This window comes from Schistocerca nitens, chromosome 5 (assembly GCF_023898315.1).
Source record: "Schistocerca nitens isolate TAMUIC-IGC-003100 chromosome 5, iqSchNite1.1, whole genome shotgun sequence".
NCBI classification, from domain to species: domain Eukaryota; kingdom Metazoa; phylum Arthropoda; class Insecta; order Orthoptera; family Acrididae; genus Schistocerca; species Schistocerca nitens.
The window spans coordinates 26,544,818-26,562,928 of record NC_064618.1 but is presented as its reverse complement, the minus strand read 5'-3'; the positions used below and the strand labels follow the sequence as shown (position 1 = coordinate 26,562,928).

Genomic DNA, 18,111 nt, shown 5'->3' with positions numbered 1-18,111 from the left:
AACGGCATCCATGTTAAATCCTTCATTGCAGTGTAAGTTCATCTATAAATTGCCATAAATTCAGAGTTAAATGGAACTGGTGTATGGACTATTTATTTGGTATAAAATCTATGTGTCACTCCTTCATGAAGTTATTTAATTTTCTTTATGTTTTTGCCAAATAGAGTGTTCACAGTCACGAGTTCTTTCGTCGAAATCGGTCGGAAGTTGCATGCGGCGAAATGTTTTCTCCGCGCCATATTCTACTGGTAAATGCATGATAAACTACGGTCCCTTAGGAAATTTATGTTGAGCTATCCGAAAATAATTATATTTTGAATAGGCATTTACTATCCTCTGCAATGCAACTTCCGACTGATCAGACGATCAACAAGAAACAGCTGCACACGGTCGGCGTTCGCAAATATATTTCCACCGCTGATTATAGCTAGATGTTACAGCAAAAAAGTAAACATATTGTTATAATTAGCGACTACGAACGGGTACATTTATAACTGTATGTTTATGTATACAAATTACGTAAACATATCGTTATAAACTGTAAACGAGGTATGTAACTAGAGCACCCTTCATTAGAACTGCTCAGTCAAAACACCAACAATTATTAGACAAGAGTGGAATACCCGTTTGTAAACATACCGATGATTAACAGTTTAAGCTTCTGCACAGTAATTAGATGACTGCTTATATTCGTAACGTTCTGCAGCGTTCCGCTGTGTATGCTCCAGTAGTTAGAAATATTTAGTAGCACAATGGAATCTTATACCTCTCACAGCGATCAGAAAAAAAAAAATCTTCCAGCAATATCATCCCGAAACCCTATACATCAAGTTGCATTAGCTTCCGATATCCCCCGCCTCTGTTATCCAGAAAGATAACCAGCGTATCGGTGTCAGCAACAGTGTTAGGCGCTTACATGTATCGCTTTCTCTCATGTGAACTGATATGTAACTGACCAGCTTACATCCATGTTTAGGTAGAAACCGAGTTGATATTCCGTAAATTGACTCTTCCTACGCCATTATGGCGTGTCGTGCTAGGCGATCCACCACACGTGTAAGTAACTAAACAACCAGCCAACCGACCGCCGACTGAATGATACAGACCAACAGCGGATACTCCGTAACAGACTGGAGCACATTACAGTACTGTACACCTGGTTCGTGGTTCACAATAGCAGAGCGGCTGGGGCCCGAGCAGTGGAAGGATTCGTGTCGCTTGTCGTTGGGTTCGCCTTGATGCAAAACTCTCGTTTTCATTATTTTATTTCCCAAAATAGTTTCAGCGACAAAAGCGCCACCATCAGCTGGTTTTCGGTACTCTGAAACGTGCAAAGTTTTTTTTTTTTTTTTTGTCGTCAGTCTACTGACTGGTTTGATGCGGCCCGCCACTAATTCCTCTCCTGTGCCAACCTCTTCATCTCAGAGTAGCACTTGCAACCTACGTCCTCAATTTTTTGCTTGACGTATTCCAATCTCTGTCTTCCTCTACAGTTTTTGCCCTCTGCAGCTCCCTCTAGTACCATGGAAGTCATTCCCTCATGTCTTAGCAGATGTCCTATCATCCTGTTCCTTCTCCTTGTCAGTGTTTTCCACATATTCCTTTCCTCTCCGATTCTGCGTAGAACCTCCTCATTCCTTACCTTATCAGTCCACCTAATTTTCAACATTCGTCTATAGCACCACATCTCAAATGCTTCGATTCTCTTCTGTTCCGGTTTTCCCACAGTCCATGTTTCACTACCATACAATGCTGTACTCCAGACGTACATCCTCAGAAATTTCTTCCTCAAATTAAGGCCGGTATTTGATTTTAGAAGACTTCTCTTGGCCAGAAATGACTTTTTTGCCATAGCGAGTCTGCTTTTGATGTCCTCCTTGCTCCGTCCGTCATTGGTTATTTTACTGCCTAGGTAGCAGAATTCCTTAACTTCATTGACTTCGTGACCATCAATCCTGATGTTAAGTTTCTCGCTGTTCTCATTTCTACTACTTCTCATTACCTTCGTCTTCCTCCGATTTACTCTCAAACCATACTGTGTACTCATTAGACTGTTCATTCCGTTCAGCAGATCATTTAATTCTTCTTCACTTTCACTCAGGATAGCAATGTCATCAGCGAATCGTATCATTGATATCCTTTCACCTTGTATTTTAATTCCACTCCTGAACCTTTCTTTTATTTCCATCATTGCTTCCTCGATGTACAGATTGAAGAGTAGGGGCGAAAGGCTACAGCCTTGTCTTACACCCTTCTTAATACGAGCACTTCGTTCTTGATCGTCCACTCTTATTATTCCCTCTTCGTTGTTGTACATATTGTATATGACCCGTCTCTCCCTATAGCTTACCCCTACTTTTTTCAGAATCTCGAACAGCTTGCACCATTTTATATTGTCGAACGCTTTTTCCAGGTCGACAAATCCTATGAAAGTGTCTTGATTTTTCTTTAGCCTTGCTTCCATTATTAGCCGTAACGTCAGAATTGCCTCTCTCGTCCCTTTACTTTTCCTAAAGGCAAACTGATCGTCACCTAGCACATTCTCAATTTTCTTTTCCATTCTTCTGTATATTATTCTTGTAAGCAGCTTCGATGCATGAGCTGTTAAGCTCTTGCCGTCTTCGGAATTGTGTGGATGATGCTTTTCCGAAAGTCAGATGGTATGTCGCCAGACTCATATATTCTACACACAAACGTGAATAGTCGTTATGTTGCCACTTCTCCCAATGATTTTAGAAATTATGATGGAATGTTATCTATCCCTTCTGCCTTATTTGACCATAAGTCCTCCAAAGCTCTTTTAAATTCCGATTCTAATACTGGATCCCCTATCTCTTCTAAATCGACTCCTGTTTCTTCTTCTATCACATCAGACAAACCTTCACCCTCATAGAGGCTTTCAATGTATTCTTTCCACCGATCTGCTCTCTCTCCCCTACATTTAACAGTGGAATTCCCGTTGCACTCTTAATGTTACCACCGTTGCTTTTAATGTCACCAAAGGTTGTTTTGACTTTCCTGTATGCTGAGTCTGTCCTTCCGACAATCATATCTTTTTCGATGTCTTCACATTTTTCCTGCAGCCATTTCGTCTTAGCTTCCCTGCACTTCCTATTTATTTCATTCCTCAGCGACTTGTATTTCTGTATTCCTGATTTTCCCGGAACATGTTTGTACTTCCTCCTTTCATCAATCAACTGAAGTATTTCTTCTGTTACCCATGGTTTCTTCGCAGCTACCTTCTTTGTACCTATGTTTTCCTTCCCAATTTCTGTGATGGCCCTTTTTAAAAATGTCCATTCCTCTTCAACTGTACTGCCTACTGCGCTATTCCTTATTGCTGTATCTATAGCGTTAGAGAACTTCAAACGTATCTCGTCATTCCTTAGTACTTCCGTATCCCACTTCTTTGCGTATTGATTCTTCCTGACTAATGTCTTGAACTTCAGCCTACTCTTCATCACTACTATATTGTGATCTGAGTCTATATCTGCTCCTGGGTACGCCTTACAATCCAGTATCTGATTTCGGAATCTCTGTCTGACCATGATGTAATCTAATTGAAATCTTCCCGTATCTCCCGGCCTTTTCCAAGTATACCTCCTCCTCTTGTGATTCTTGAACAGGGTATTCGCTATTACTAGCTGAAACTTGTTACAGAACTCAATTAGTCTTTCTCCTCTTTCATTCCTCGTCCCAAGCCCATATTCTCCTGTAACCTTTTCTTCTACTCCTTCCCCTACAACTGCATTCCAGTCGCCCATGACTATTAGATTTTCGTCCCCCTTTACATACTGCATTATCCTTTCAATATCCTCATACACTTTATCTATCTGTTCATCTTCAGCTTGCGACGTCGGCATGTATACCTGAACTATCGTTGTCGGTGTTGGTCTGCTGTCGATTCTGATTAGAACAACCCGGTCACTGAACTGTCCACAGTAACACACCCTCTGCCCTACCTTCCTATTCATAACGAATCCTACACCTGTTATACCATTTTCTGCTGCTGTTGATATTACCCGATACTCATCTGACCAGAAATCCAGAAATCGGAAAATCTTCCTTCCACTTCACTTCACTGACCCCTACTATATCTAGATTGAGCCTTTGCATTTCCCTTTTCAGATTTTCTAGTTTCCCTACCACGTTCAAGCTTCTGACATTCCACGCCCCGACTCGTAGAACGTTATCCTTTCGTTGATTATTCAATCTTTTTCTCATGGTAACCTCCCCCTTGGCAGTCCCCTCCCGGAGATCCGAATGGGGGACTATTCAGGAATCTTTTGCCAATGGAGAGATCATCATGACACTTCTTCAATTACAGGCCACATGTCCTGTGGATACACGTTACGTGTCTTTAATGCAGTGGTTTCCATTGCCTTCTGCATCCTCATGTCGTTGATCATTGCTGATTCTTCCGCCTTTAGGGGCAATTTCCCACCCCTAGGACAAGAGAGTACCCTGAACCTCTATCCGCTCCTCCGCCCTCTTTGACAAGACCGTTGGCAGAATGAGGCTGACTTCTTATGCCGGAAGTCTTCGGCCGCCAATGCTGATTCTTTATCAAAATTTAGGCAGTGGCGGGGATCGAACCCGGGACCGAAGACGTTTTGATTATGAATCAAAGACGCTACCCCTAGACCACGAGGTGCAAAGTCAGTACTCTTTTTGGTTCCAAATGTTGTATTCTGGGAATAGTTTCATAATCCCTTATTTACTTTAAGTCACTGCACGGTTTCTACATTCGTTGCCGTTATTTCCGGCAATTTCCTTATTTTGTTGACTTGTCTTTGGTATAAAGCATGTCACCTGCAACTGTATCAATGGCTGTTATTAACAAATATGAGAAAGAGAACTCTTATACGTCAGCGGGTGTACTATTGGGAACTACGCTAGTTTTGTGGATACATTTTTGGCGTGTACTAGGTTGTTACGTAATCTATCACGCACTCACGTTCGTTGGTCGGCTTGCAGTTGCTTTCCAACGAAGAGAAACATAGCTTTTGCACCTCGGTCGCAGTTCGAAACGTTACATCTTGTTGTTGCGTGTGTCGCGAGAATGATCGCATATCGTTTTGAAAATTGTAGCTGGAGCTCTCACGACTTCTGTTGCTATTTATATCTATTCGAGTGATGGTGGTATGATTACACGTGTGTGTGTTTCGTTCCTGTTCTGTGCCTTAGTGTCAGTTCTCTTAGAGCCGTTAAGAGTGTGTTGTTGCAACACGTTGTGTTTTTATTTATTACAGTTTTGCCCTCAGCTCTAGCCTGTCGCATGTAATAGATTTAGAATTTCCATTGTGAAATGCAAAACACAGGAGACATAATAACGAAAATTAAGAACATCAACATTCCCCTAACAGCAAAACTGATATCTTTTGACATTACACCCATGTTCAGATCTACGTCCACAGAACAAACTATGAACAGTACAGAACTGCAGCTGAAAAGCAAGAAATTCCTCGACCTATAAATAAATGAAATCTCATTCATCCTTAAGCTAATCACAGAACATAATTACTTAATTTTGAACAACAGCTTCTACTTGCAGCAATAGAGAGTCACCCATAAGCCTACATTTTCTTGGACCATACAGAGAACGTAAATATTCAACAACACTGTAAAACGAGAAGGGTACAAAAATAACACACTCATACCGATACCTGGATGACGTAATCCGTCTCATGGATGAAACACAAAATAGCATAGAAGAGATATACAGTAACATCAACACTGTACACCCACAAACCTGCTTCGCAATGGAAACTGAAGAAGAAAAGAAACAAAACTTCTGGATGTTACAATTAAAAGACACAACAACCAAAATGAATTTTCCTTCTACAGAAAACCCACATCCACAAAGATTGTTATCCATACCTCTTCCAACCACTCGAGAGCTCATAAACATTCCAGTTTCAGAAACATGCTTCACAGGATAAACAGAATATCTCTTAAACTAGAAAACTACGCACACGAACTAAATATACTCAAACAAAGTGCTGTTGAAAATAATGAACACGAAACAAAGACGATAAACGAGCTCAACAACAAGGAAAAAGTGAAAGTTAATGTTAGAGGGCCACCTGCTCGAGAGCACAACCAAAAGGTCTAAAAACACAGAGGCAGAACACAGGCAACACAGCAAATCACACCTCATCTAAAAAAACAAACAGTCTGTACACACTAACATACAATAATGAAATAGCACATAGAATTGGATACATATTGAAAAAGTAAAGAATCCCAGTAACATTTACAACAAAAGACACAGTTCAACAAAGGCCACGATGAGACAAAAGAACCTCGGGCAAGTTCAGCAACGCAAGAATATACCACCTCACGTGTAACTCCTATCAAGCCCAACACACAGAAAAAACAATAATGAAATAGCACATAGAATTGGATACATATTGAAAAAGTAAAGAATCCCAGTAACATTTACAACAAAAGACACAGTTCGACAAAGGCCACGATGAGACAAAAGAACCTCGGGCAAGTTCAGCAACGCTAGAATATACCACCTCACGTGTAACTCCTATCAAGCCCAACACACAGAAAAAACAAGCAGAAACTTCCGAACAAGGCACACAGAACACGTGAGAGCTCTGAACACTTGCAGCACACATTCAACTTTCGCAGATGACTTACTAAATAGAAACCCCCACACCACTAATATTGAAACTGGTCTAGACATCCTGAAACACAACAGCAATTTATACCGAAAACTAAAAATAGAGGGAAATTATTACATACAAAAGGCTATAGCGGAAGCCACAAACATAAGAAATGAAAACACAGCACTTTGCATCAGCACACTCTTTACAACTCGAAACGCCCCCGTAAACGAGCAAACTCGTATGTCAAACGCACCCTTGTCTAGCCGTACAAGTACAAACGAAACTTCCTGGCAGATTAAAACTGTGTGCCCGACCGAGACTCGAACTCGGGACCTTTGCCTTTCGCGGCCAAGTGCTCTACCATCCGAGCTACCGAAGCACGACTCACCCCCGGTACTCAAAGATTTACTTCTGCCAGTATCTCGTCTCCTACCTTCCAAACTTGACAGAAGCTCTCCTGCGAAACATGCAGAACTAGCACTCCTGAAAGAAAGGATATAGCGGAGACGTGGCTTTGCCACAGCCTGGGGGATGTTTCCAGAATGAGATTTTCACTCTGCAGCGGAGTGTGCGCTGATATGAAAAGGAGAGCTTCTGTAAAGTTTGGAAGGTAGGAGACGAGATACTGGCAGAAGTAAATCTGTGAGTAGCGGGCGTGAGTCGTGCTTCGGTAGCTCGGATGGTAGAGCACTTGCCCGCGAAAGGCAAAGGTCCCGAGTTCGAGTCTCGGTCGGGCACACAGTTTTAATCTGCCAGGAAGTTTCATATCAGCGCACACTCCGCTGCAGAGTGAAAATCGCATTCTGAAGTACAAACGAAGTTTGTCAGTTTAACCTCACTTTGGAGAAGACGCTACTCGTGTTCGTGAGTATTTTGACAGTAGTGAAATGGCCACAAATGCAGATACACCAGTCTTGGTATTCTCTTTGGCACTGTGTTTACGGACGAAGAACATGAAAACGAGACAATGATCCAGGGAATGGCTTAAAACGAGAGAGAGATGTAGTCACGCAAACCTGCTAAAGGAACCCTTTGATTACATCAACTTTCTTCGAATGGGCAATGAAATCTTTAAAAACTTTTTAAGGCTCTCGTAAAAAAGGAAACTTCTGTGTCAAATTGGCTGCGGGTGGGTCAAACAAGCCAGAGACGTAGGCCACCGAGAAAGCTTATCAGTTTAACCTTACTTTTGAAGCAGACACTTTTCGTGTATGATGTTCTTTGGCACGAATAGCTACAAAAGCACATAAACCATTTCTAACCTTGACTCTGGCACTGCGTTTAAAGAAGAACAAGAATAAGAAAAGAGGAGGCCTGGCGAGGGAATTGTTTGAAATAGAAGAAAAATGCACACGAAAATCTGTTAATGATGTTACACTCAGAATCTAGTCATGACATCAACTTCCTGCAGATGGACAGTGAAACATTTGTTCGTTAAAAAAAAGAAAAAAAAAAAAAGAGAAACAGCTTTGGGTAATTTTATTCTCTTCTTCTTGGTCATACAATGACAGTTCATTGAAATACTCCAGCGTGGGAATATATAGCTCGCATCGTTTGTGAAAGAACTTGAGAACTTCGATTTCTTTTATTTCATGTCATGCGTAAAATATTTTGTTCATGACCTGTTCCTGCTGGAAAAAATGTGATACATCTACCATTTTGGTAATTGTCAGCGCTGTTGTTTTCTTGCTTGTTCGTGGCATCCACAGATGTAGAAACACACTATTAAATGAGATAAATTGTAATAAAACAGTTTTTCACTATACATAGGCGGCGAAACATCGACACGAACAACGTCCGTCATCTTGTAAATTTACCGTCAATCAAAATTTCTTGCAAACACATCAGACACGATTTATGTTTGACAAACACGTCAAACAGCACCGTACATGATCAAATATTTGGCAAATATAGTTTAGTGTGACAAAACGTTAGATCGTTTACGAGGCCCTTAACAGAACAGGGCACAGAACAGGAGCAAAACAAGCACGCACTCCTGTATAATCACTCTCCAATCACTCACTGGGATGTAAATAAGGAGCAGATGTCGTCAGAACTCCCGGTACAATTTTCAAAACCTTCTCGCAACATGCGAACATTCTCACGACACACGCAACTACAACATGGCGTAATGTTTTGAACTACAACCAAGGCGCAGAAGTTATGTTTCTCTTTGTTTAAAAGCAACTGCAAGCCGATCGACGAACGTGAGTACATGACAAATTACGAACCAACCTAGTGCTCACGAAAAGTGTATCCACAACACTACCGCAATTCCGAATAATATAACGCTGTCGTATACAAATTCACTTTTTTTTATATTTGTTTATGATAGCCACTCATGCAATTGCTGATGACATGCTGTACGCCGAAGAAACGGCAACAGGAACATAGATAATATGCCGTAAATAACGGCAACAAACGTAGAAACCATGCTGCGACTTAAAGTAGATAATATATTATAAAACTGTTAATTTTTTGCTTAATAAAACAGCCCCATCCGCATAAAGATGTTTAGTTATTTACCGATGACCGGCTTCGACCCCTGTTCTGGTCGTCATCTGACCGCTTACTCCACGGGAGTCTGCTGAAACTGGCGAGGTGCAGGCGCCACTGCAGGAGGCATACAACCACGATAATGATCAGAACAGTGGTCGAAATCCGTCACCAGTAAATAAATGAACATCTTTATGCGGCGATTTTGTCGCTGAAATTAGTTTAGTGAAGAAAACAGTTTAAAAAAAAGTGTTTTGCTTCAAGGCGTAGCCGCAGTCCCTCCATATTGGCGTGTTTATACAAACACGGTACAATGGAACAGTTCGAGATGAAACGAGTAGCTGATAACTTGTCAAAGCACACATTGTCATTTACTTTGCAAGATGATAGTAGCCTTACCGTGTGAGCATACAGACATTCTGCTACGTAAATTAACACATGCTGCGCGAAGAAACGCCAAAAAGGATGTAGTAGATTAAGTTATCGTCCGGAAGCGGCTGCAACTAACTGAGTGGAGTGACACCAGAAGTCGCGGATGTATTCGTTTTATTTATCGTGTGGAACACATACAAAAAATACGTAATGCAGATTAACAACAAATTATTGTATAGGTGTAGGAATCAGATTGATAGTAATACCAAAACACGGTGAGCAAGGTTTCCCACCAAAAGAGCTACATTTATGCAGATAACACTAAAAAACAACAAAGCAAATGAAGAAGACTCCATTACAGCAGAACTAGTGAACTATTTTGAGAGGACCTGAGAAACAGTAAAGATCCCAGAAGGGTGGAAAATAGCATTTCTCCACCAACTGCATAAAAAGGGAGACAAATTTCCACAGCTGGAGAGAAGTGTCACTTCTGCCAGTGGCATACAAAGCATTATAAAAATTCTCCTGCACGGGGGTGAAGATAGTTTAGGCACACAAATGGGAGAATATCAGGTTAATTTTCGATTGGGAAGATTTTGTACAGAACAGGTTTTTAACTTAAAATTAATTCACCACAAAATGTTGAACTAGCAAATTTATTGATTTCAAGAAAGCATTCGATTCGGTTGACACAGGAACAATGGATCAAATCATTAGAAAATTTGATGTTAAATCAAAATTAGTAAACATAATTCGTAAAACTTTAACAAATGCGATATATAAAGTTAAATTTATAGCACAAATGCCTCAGCCATTTGAAATATAAACTGGTGTTAGACAAGGGGACGGCTGATGACCTTTTCTGTTTATCTGTTTTAGGCAAAAATTGTAAGGACGTGGGATTCGTAGCCAAAAAATTAGAAAACTGATACAAAAATTCTGGGAAGGGAAACAAATGGAATTCTGGCAAATTGCACGGCTTTTGCAGACGATTTTGCAGTTCTCTTAAAAAATCAGATAACTATTTTCGAAAAAACAGCTTATGAAACTGCTCTCAATATTTTATCTGAAAAATAAAATTCGTGACTAATATACAAAATGACCAAAATACATAGCAGTATCAAGAGATTAAAGAGAGCAAGTTGCTAAAGTGAAATGGAGAAAATTTAGCGCAGAATAGACTAAAAAGAACTTGCAATAGATGTAAGAGTTAACAAAATGGAAAGAGCATCTCGTTTGACAAAAAATATCTATAAAACAAATCTGAAATAGTCTAGCAGAGTGATAAGACCTGAGTGTTTATATGCACGTGAATGTTTATCAATGAAGTAGGCCTACAAGATGGACAGAATAGTGGTGCCTGAAAGACGGATGATTAGAAAAATAACGAGTGCCATGCGAACTACAGATGGTTGGGAAATGAGAAGTAAGAGGAGATGTAGGAAAACACCGAGTAAATATTGGAATTAATGTAAAAGCGGAGATTAACCTTCTTTGAACGCCTCTATGGAATGGATAAAACGTGATTAATTTCCTTTATTTCTGGAAAAAGAAATCGACAATAGGATGGATCACAGAAATAAAATACGAAATACTGCAAGGAATAGGAAATAACAGAAAGACTAAGATACTAAATTTGGAAGGATACTGAGGCAGAAAAAGTAAGAAATCTGAACGAACATGGACAGAAGAAAGAAAACGGCAAATGGGGAGAAGGTGGAGAAATACTAGAAAAATGAAAAGCAACAAGAAACAAATGAGGGGGCACTGAAGTTGATGCGTTACCCAGTGCGAAAAAAAAGGAGGAATGCGTATATCGCATAATTCAGAACCGGACACTTAAGTTGTTGGAATATTCAACTGAACTTTGTGTCAGCGCCAGGAAAGGCGACTGTCACGTTGCGAAGCTGCCGTCGGGACTATCAGCAGAGCGCCGTGACGTCACAAGGTGCAGCCAAGGTCGTTCGGGGGTAGGCCACTGCCGACTGCTGCGGTACAGCCGTGCGCACGAAACAACCAGCTGCCGGGCACGGTATAAGCGCAAGACGGATGGCGACACACGGACGGACGCCCCACGCTGGGGCAGGTGACCTTGGCCACATTACGACCTTGAACGCAGAGGGGCGGCGACAGGGAGGGGCAGGGAGAGGTGGTGGAGGGACCCTGGGAGCTGGAGTGTGGACGCGTCTGATCGGCAGCCGGCAGCTGCAGCCCAACACTTCAGACTGCGTCCAGCTCCAGACTGCTTCTCTGGCGGGGCTGCGCAGCGCGTCGTCGGCAGCCGAAAGCTCGCGGGATCGAATGCCGGTCGGACCGGTCACTTTTTTCAGTCTGCCTATAGCGTCTAGCCTTCGCCTCTGTACTGTGTGAGGATCCGCAACAAACGACACGTGGTTCTGGTTCCACGTCAGGCTGCAGGGCCCCTTCCCCCCTTCCCCTGTCGGACAACTGGGCCAGATTAAGGACACGCAACTCGCCTAAATGGCGTGCGGTAGAAAGACTCTCACCTGGCCACTGTGCCACGCGAAATTATTATTTCCGCCACACTCCAGACTGTTAACGAAGGTCCGAACATACGAAACTGGTCGCAGGTATGTCGTGGCTCGAAGACTTTTTAAGTAGCAGAACACAGTACGCTGTCCTCGACGGCGAGTATTTGGCGGAGACTGAGGTGCGGTCAGGAGTGCCCCAGGGCAGCGTCGAATGACCACTCTCGTTTTCTATACAACCACACGCGAACAGTCTGGCAGATAGGCAGTGCTGCAACCTGCGACTGTTTGCTGATGACGGAGCAGTGTGCACAGAAGTGTCGCCGTTTAGTGACTGTAGGAGGGTATAGGAAGTGCTACAGTAGAAGAGAAACGGTTTAACCGACGCGTTCCAAGTCACAGCCCGCGTCGTTGAATCTGCACGCCACTGTCTTCAGGTGGCATAACCCATCTGACAAGGCGACAGATTCACAATATTACAACAGCCACGGACTTCGAAAAAATTATTCACTGTTCTGCTTTACCGGACGCGAATCGCAGCTGTTTAAATGTGGCCTACTTTGCACTGCGTTACGCAAGCTCCAGTCCTGTGCCCGATGGCCGACCATACGCGGAGAGCCGGCCGCGGTGGTCTAGCGGTTCCAGGCGCGCAGTCCGGAACCGCGCGACTGCTACGGTAGCAGGTTCGAATCCTGCCTCGGGCATGGATGTGTGTGATGTCCTTAGGTTAGTTAGGTTTAAGTAGTTCTAAGTTCTAGGGGACTGATGACCACAGATGTTAAGTCTCATAGTGCTCAGAACCATTTGAACCATTTGAACCATACGCGGAGAATCGCAGTATTTCGCAACGTTAGTGAACACTCGGGAGCCTTTTATGTCGGAGGTAGTTTCTGCGGCGGATCTGCCCGGTACGAGACTGTCGGTGGTAGCCCCTGGCGTCATCGAGCAAAAAGGGAGGTCTCGTTACAGGTAGAGAGGCACAAACAGTGAGTCGGCAAGTGAGTTTTATTTCCACACAGATGCTTCTCGGAACGGCGGGGACTGATTTATAATTGTCGCGTTTCTTGCACTCTTGCTTTGTAGCCTTCTAGTGTAACGTGAGTACAAAATTATATTTTCTCATAAAGTCGCCACAAGGTAATAGTGACGTAATCACCTCCAATCGTGTTTTTTGTCACTCAGTCTCCCCGTGACTAAACGTTTGGACCTCAAGTGCTGTCTCGAGTATCAACCGAAAAAGAAACCGACAACATACTGAAGACGGAACGGGAGCTTCGGAGAGGTTGGTCCAAGTTGTTAGTGTTTGCTGAAGGTAGTAAATCTGAACACATGCGTTAACTCTTATCCGTTGTACGGTTTTCTAAATGCCTCCTAGTGCGCAGGCTGATTCCGTGCACCACTCTTGAAGCCCGTGTACCTCGTGAGGAAGTCTTGGCCGCTTCGGCGACCCACGCCTAATTCACCGCGCTCACTCTATTCCAGCACTCGTGTCCGTCTGCAGTTCCTCCTCCCAATCCCCTCCTCCCACACACACTTCCCCCTCCGTTTCCAAATGGACTGTTCCTTGATGGCTCAGTATATGCTCATCGATGTGTTTCTTTTCGTGTAGTTGGGTGGCAAATTTCTTTTTTTCCCTTATTCGATCATGTGTCTCATGTTCAGCATTCTTCTGTATCGCCACCATTGAGAAGCTTCTGACCGGTTCTTGTCTATACTGCTCATCGTCCACGTCTCAGTTCCACCGAAGACTGCAATCCTGACAAACATTATCAGAAAGTATATCCAAACACTTCACTGTATATCACATGTCAAAAACTTTCTGTATTTCGGAAATGTTTTTCTCGGTGTATTCGTATCGTCATCTGCATTTTATATCCTGCTCCCTTCCGCCGTCGCGAGTTACTCCGCCGCTCAAATAGTGAAACCCGCCTTTGACCACTCTCAGTATCTCATTTCTTAATGTAATTCCTTCAGCACTACCTAACTTGATTCGATTACATTCCATTGCTGTTGTTCTAGTGTAAGTCCCGGTAACGTTTTGCGTAGCGAAGCAAGAGAGTACAGGCAACTGCGCTCTTGCCACGTGCACCAGTGTGCGGTGAGCTCCACAGGTGTTCCACTACACTGTTGGAGGCAAATCACCGGAGAGAAAAACGGCTACGAATAACCGCCCGGAGCGACGCAACGTGAAATGAACCCTTGGAACTAATTGCGCGAAAACCAGGTGCCGCGCTGAGAATCGTTGGAAGAACCTTAAGTAAATCTAATCGATTTCCGACAGGAGTGACTTGCAAAACAATCGTTGGACGCATTCTTGAGTAGTGCTTATCAGTTCGGAACTGTTATCAGGTCCGATTAAAAAGAGAGAGAGAGAGAGAGAGGGGGGGGGGGTGATATCCAATGGAGAGCGGCGCGTTTGCTCAGGGGATTGTTTACAGTAAGGACGAGAGCGTTCCCGAGATACTCAGCGGGGTTCAGTGGCGTCACGCAGAGATTTAGTGTCGAAATTCTGAGAACATACCTTCCACGAAGTCGTACAGCGTACTATTTCCACAGCATACACGTATCGCGAGATGGTTAAAAGTTACGACGTGATTTGTGTACGATGTACGCGCATGACTTGCATCAGAATAGTGGTCAGACAGTTGTCCGCTTCTCTGAATTTATCTCGAATTTCAGTTTTTATTACGATGTGTGTGGTAAATGTGGCAAAGTGCGTTTAAAGATGGTGCGAACGCAAAATTAGCACAACGTTTATTTGACACTGACGTTCACTGGGCTTCGCCAACTCGCAATCAAAACTATCACGTTTCAGCTTAAACTAGACCTCGGGCTAGGCTGCCACAGCCGAGGTTCCAGGGGTCGAATATCGCGCTCTAGCCGCAGGACGACCGCGGGAAGAGAGGCGCAGAGGTGGCAGGGGGTGGCGCGGCGCGGCTCACCTAGGTCCTCGACGAGGCGCAGCATGACGCCGCCGACGTGCAGGTCGCCCTTGACGCGCAGCGTGCGCTCCACGCTGAGGTCGGTGACGCAGACGCGCAGGTTCCACGAGCCGTCGCCGACGGCGATGCCTCCGGCCATCATCTCGACGCTCTGCGACTGTCGCTGGCGGTGTCGGGGGAGAAGAACGGCGGACGCGAGCCCGTGTCTGCTGGGGCGATGGGAGCGCCGGACACTTCACTGGCGGCGGAACTGTCACACACTTGCTGTTCTGGCTAGTGGAAACGCGCGTCGGCGGGGCACGGGGCCATGACGAGGCGACACTGGCGGACTGGACGGGGCGCGGCTGCTCGCTGGGCTTCCAAGTCTGCGTCACGAGGCGGCGCGGCGCGGCTCTGCCTGCGGCGGTGGCGCGGGGGCGACTGGCTGCAGTCTGGCGGGCGCTGCCTGCCTGCCCCCCCCCCCCCCCAACCCTCCCCTCCCCCGCCACAGACCCCCTCCACCTACCGCATTCCCGGCGCGCTGGCCACTTGCTCTCCAGGCAGCGTCTTCCCGCAAAAAGCTATCCTGCCGTATACCGGCGACGGCGGGAACTTCTCTCACGCGCGTTACGTTAGGCCTCACTTAATCTCTCACCCGAGTGTTCCACTTTCAGACCTTAGATTGTGGCCGGCTCTCGAAACATCTTCTTGTAATGAATATTACGTCCATGAAGGACGGTATCTTGCGGGCTGCGACTGTTGATAAATACAAAAATAAAAAAAAAGTAAAAGTTTTACGCGTCACTCATTTATTTTGCCAGTGCGCGTTTCGATGCTTCACACCGTCATCTTCAGGTGGAGAATTGTTTAGTTGCGTAGCTGGTGTTAGTAGAGAGCGCACAGACCCCTTTCTACAACAGCAGACAAAGTGACAGTGTAAACATAACGCACAGTGGAGAGCACGTACAGCAAGTAGCAGTTATGCATGCTATACCGCCCCTCGAAAGACGCGACGTAACGTTTGTTGCCCTTTGTCTGTTGCTGTGAAAAGGCTTGTGTGCTCCTCACTAACACCAGGTACATAACTAAACAGTCGAAACGCATAATGGCAAAATAAATAAGTGACTGACGCAGAAAACTACTTTATTTGTATTCTTTCCCAAGTTTCGTCCTCTGAGGTACACGTGAAACCATTCCTTAGCACTGCCTTTCTTGTTCTTCATAGTTTCCGAAAACTTCCTCATTCTTTCACTTTCCGCGTGCCTTCTTTTTTACGTCCTTGCGTTTCTAAGTACCAAATTCCTTCCATTCGGGTTCTTAGGTATGAAGTTACGTGTTTTTCCTGCCTGCCTGTATGTACTGCGTGTAGCTGCCAGTCGGTCAATACCGATTTCTGTGACGTCACTTTGCTTATCTACCAGCTGAGGTGTTTTGGATTGTCGGATCCCGCCGATGATGTGGAAGATTTTGCTGCTCAATCGAGAGTCCTCCATTCGTGCTATACGACCGTATAATTTCATCCCTCATTTCTGTCCAAGTGAGGTGAACCCCTCATTCAGCGAATACAGTTCTTCTGAGCTGTTGCGTATCCAGACACCGTCTTCCATTTCGGGTGAAATTATTTTTCTCAGTATCTGTCGTTCTGTTTTCTCGATATCTTTGACTTTGGTAGTTAATGATGAAGTCTCCGTTACGTGGAGTGCTCCCGCAAGAACGACTGTCTGATAGTGACAAATTTTGGGTTTCATGGACATGACTCGTTTTGTTCTACATATTCCAGGTAATTGTGTAGGCTTTACGCCATTTTCCTTTACGTGTTTCCTTAACTGCGCTTTCGTTGCCAGTGTTTCCAGTAAATTCACCCAGATACTTGAAGCGCTTCACTTCTGTAATGTTGCCGTACTCGGTTGCAAGCGAGGCCAGCTTTTGGCTCTCGGAGTGTGCGCATCGTGTTTTTCAGCGAGACATTTGGAATCCACTGCTGACGGCGGGCTCGCGAACATTCTCGGCGGCGGGGAGCCACTGGCATGACGTCAGAAGGAGCCAAGTACTTACAAAAAAAAGTGTGTGAAATCTTAGGGACTTAACTGCTAAGGTCATCAGTCCCTAAGCTTACACACTACTTAACTTTAATATCCTCAGGACAAACACACAGACCCATGCGCGAGGGAGGACTCGAACCTCGTCTGGGATCAGCCGCCAAGTACTTACACTTGACCTGCTTACCTTTCGCTCCCGTACTTACTCCGGGTATTTCTTCCACCCAAATTTTGGTGATCTTCTCGAGTAATAGGAGGAACAGTTGGTTTATTTCTTGTATCTACTTGACCAGGCAAGTTTAGGTACCTGAGGCCCCCCTCTTAAATCCAAGCAGACCCTTTATTCAGTTAACATTGCCATGTGCTCGGTACAGGAGCTGTTCATAATAATAATATAATGCACTCCGTCTTCAGGCCACGAGTGGCCTACCGGCTCCATCCGACCGCCGTGTCATCCTCGGTAGAGAATGCGTAGGAAGGGCGTAGAGTCAGCACACCCCACTCCCGGTCGTAAGATGGGATTCTTGACCGAAGCCGCTACTATTCGGTCGAGTAGCTCCTCAGTTGGCATCACGACGCTGAGTGCACCACGAAAAATGGCAACGGCACATGGCGCCTGGATGGTCACCCATCCAAGTGCCGACCACGCCCGACAGCGCTTAACTTCGGTGATCTTACGGGAACCGGTGTATCCACTGCGGCAAGGCCGTTGCCTGATAATAATATAATGGAAGACAGTAATGGTGATGTTAGTAGAGTTGACAGATTCGACTATGTTGGGAAAGAAGCTCACCAGCAGGGAAATCAAAACAGAAACAGAGCATTCTGTAGGACTGTAAACATCTACAACAAGCCGTGCCTTACATGTAATATTAAATTGATACTTTACAGCACTATCCGCAAACCGCATCAGTAACATTGGGCCAGGGATCGGAAAGGTGCAGCAGAAACGCAGAAAACATTAAGAACATCAAGTGGGAAGTGAGCAGAAAGGTCAGGAAACTCAAGACAGTAACAACTTCGTCGGAAGAGAGGAACACATCGCACAGTGAGAAAAGAAAGAAACGCGGCGCCCGAGAAATGTCTCGTTTCGAGTACACGCTTAACACGCACCTATAGAGTCCTGTACGTCTCTAATAATACTTCAAAAGTGAGTATTCAGGATTCGCAGATG

At 44.5% G+C, this 18,111-nt stretch overlaps 1 protein-coding gene and 1 pseudogene across 1 annotated transcript in view; both read right to left on the bottom strand.

Annotated features, from left to right (window-relative positions):
• Positions 1-15,327, bottom strand: part of LOC126260973 (unc-112-related protein-like) — a 651,959-nt gene extending 636,632 nt beyond the window's left edge. Inside the window, exon 1 of the mRNA XM_049958498.1 lies at positions 14,920-15,327. Within this exon, the coding sequence (XP_049814455.1) occupies positions 14,920-15,061 (142 nt within the window). The 5' untranslated portion in view covers positions 15,062-15,327. The remainder of the gene's footprint in view (positions 1-14,919) is intronic.
• A 2,207-nt stretch (positions 15,328-17,534) lies between these two features.
• Positions 17,535-17,651, bottom strand: LOC126261171 (5S ribosomal RNA; annotated as a pseudogene).
• Positions 17,652-18,111: the final 460 nt, after the last annotated feature.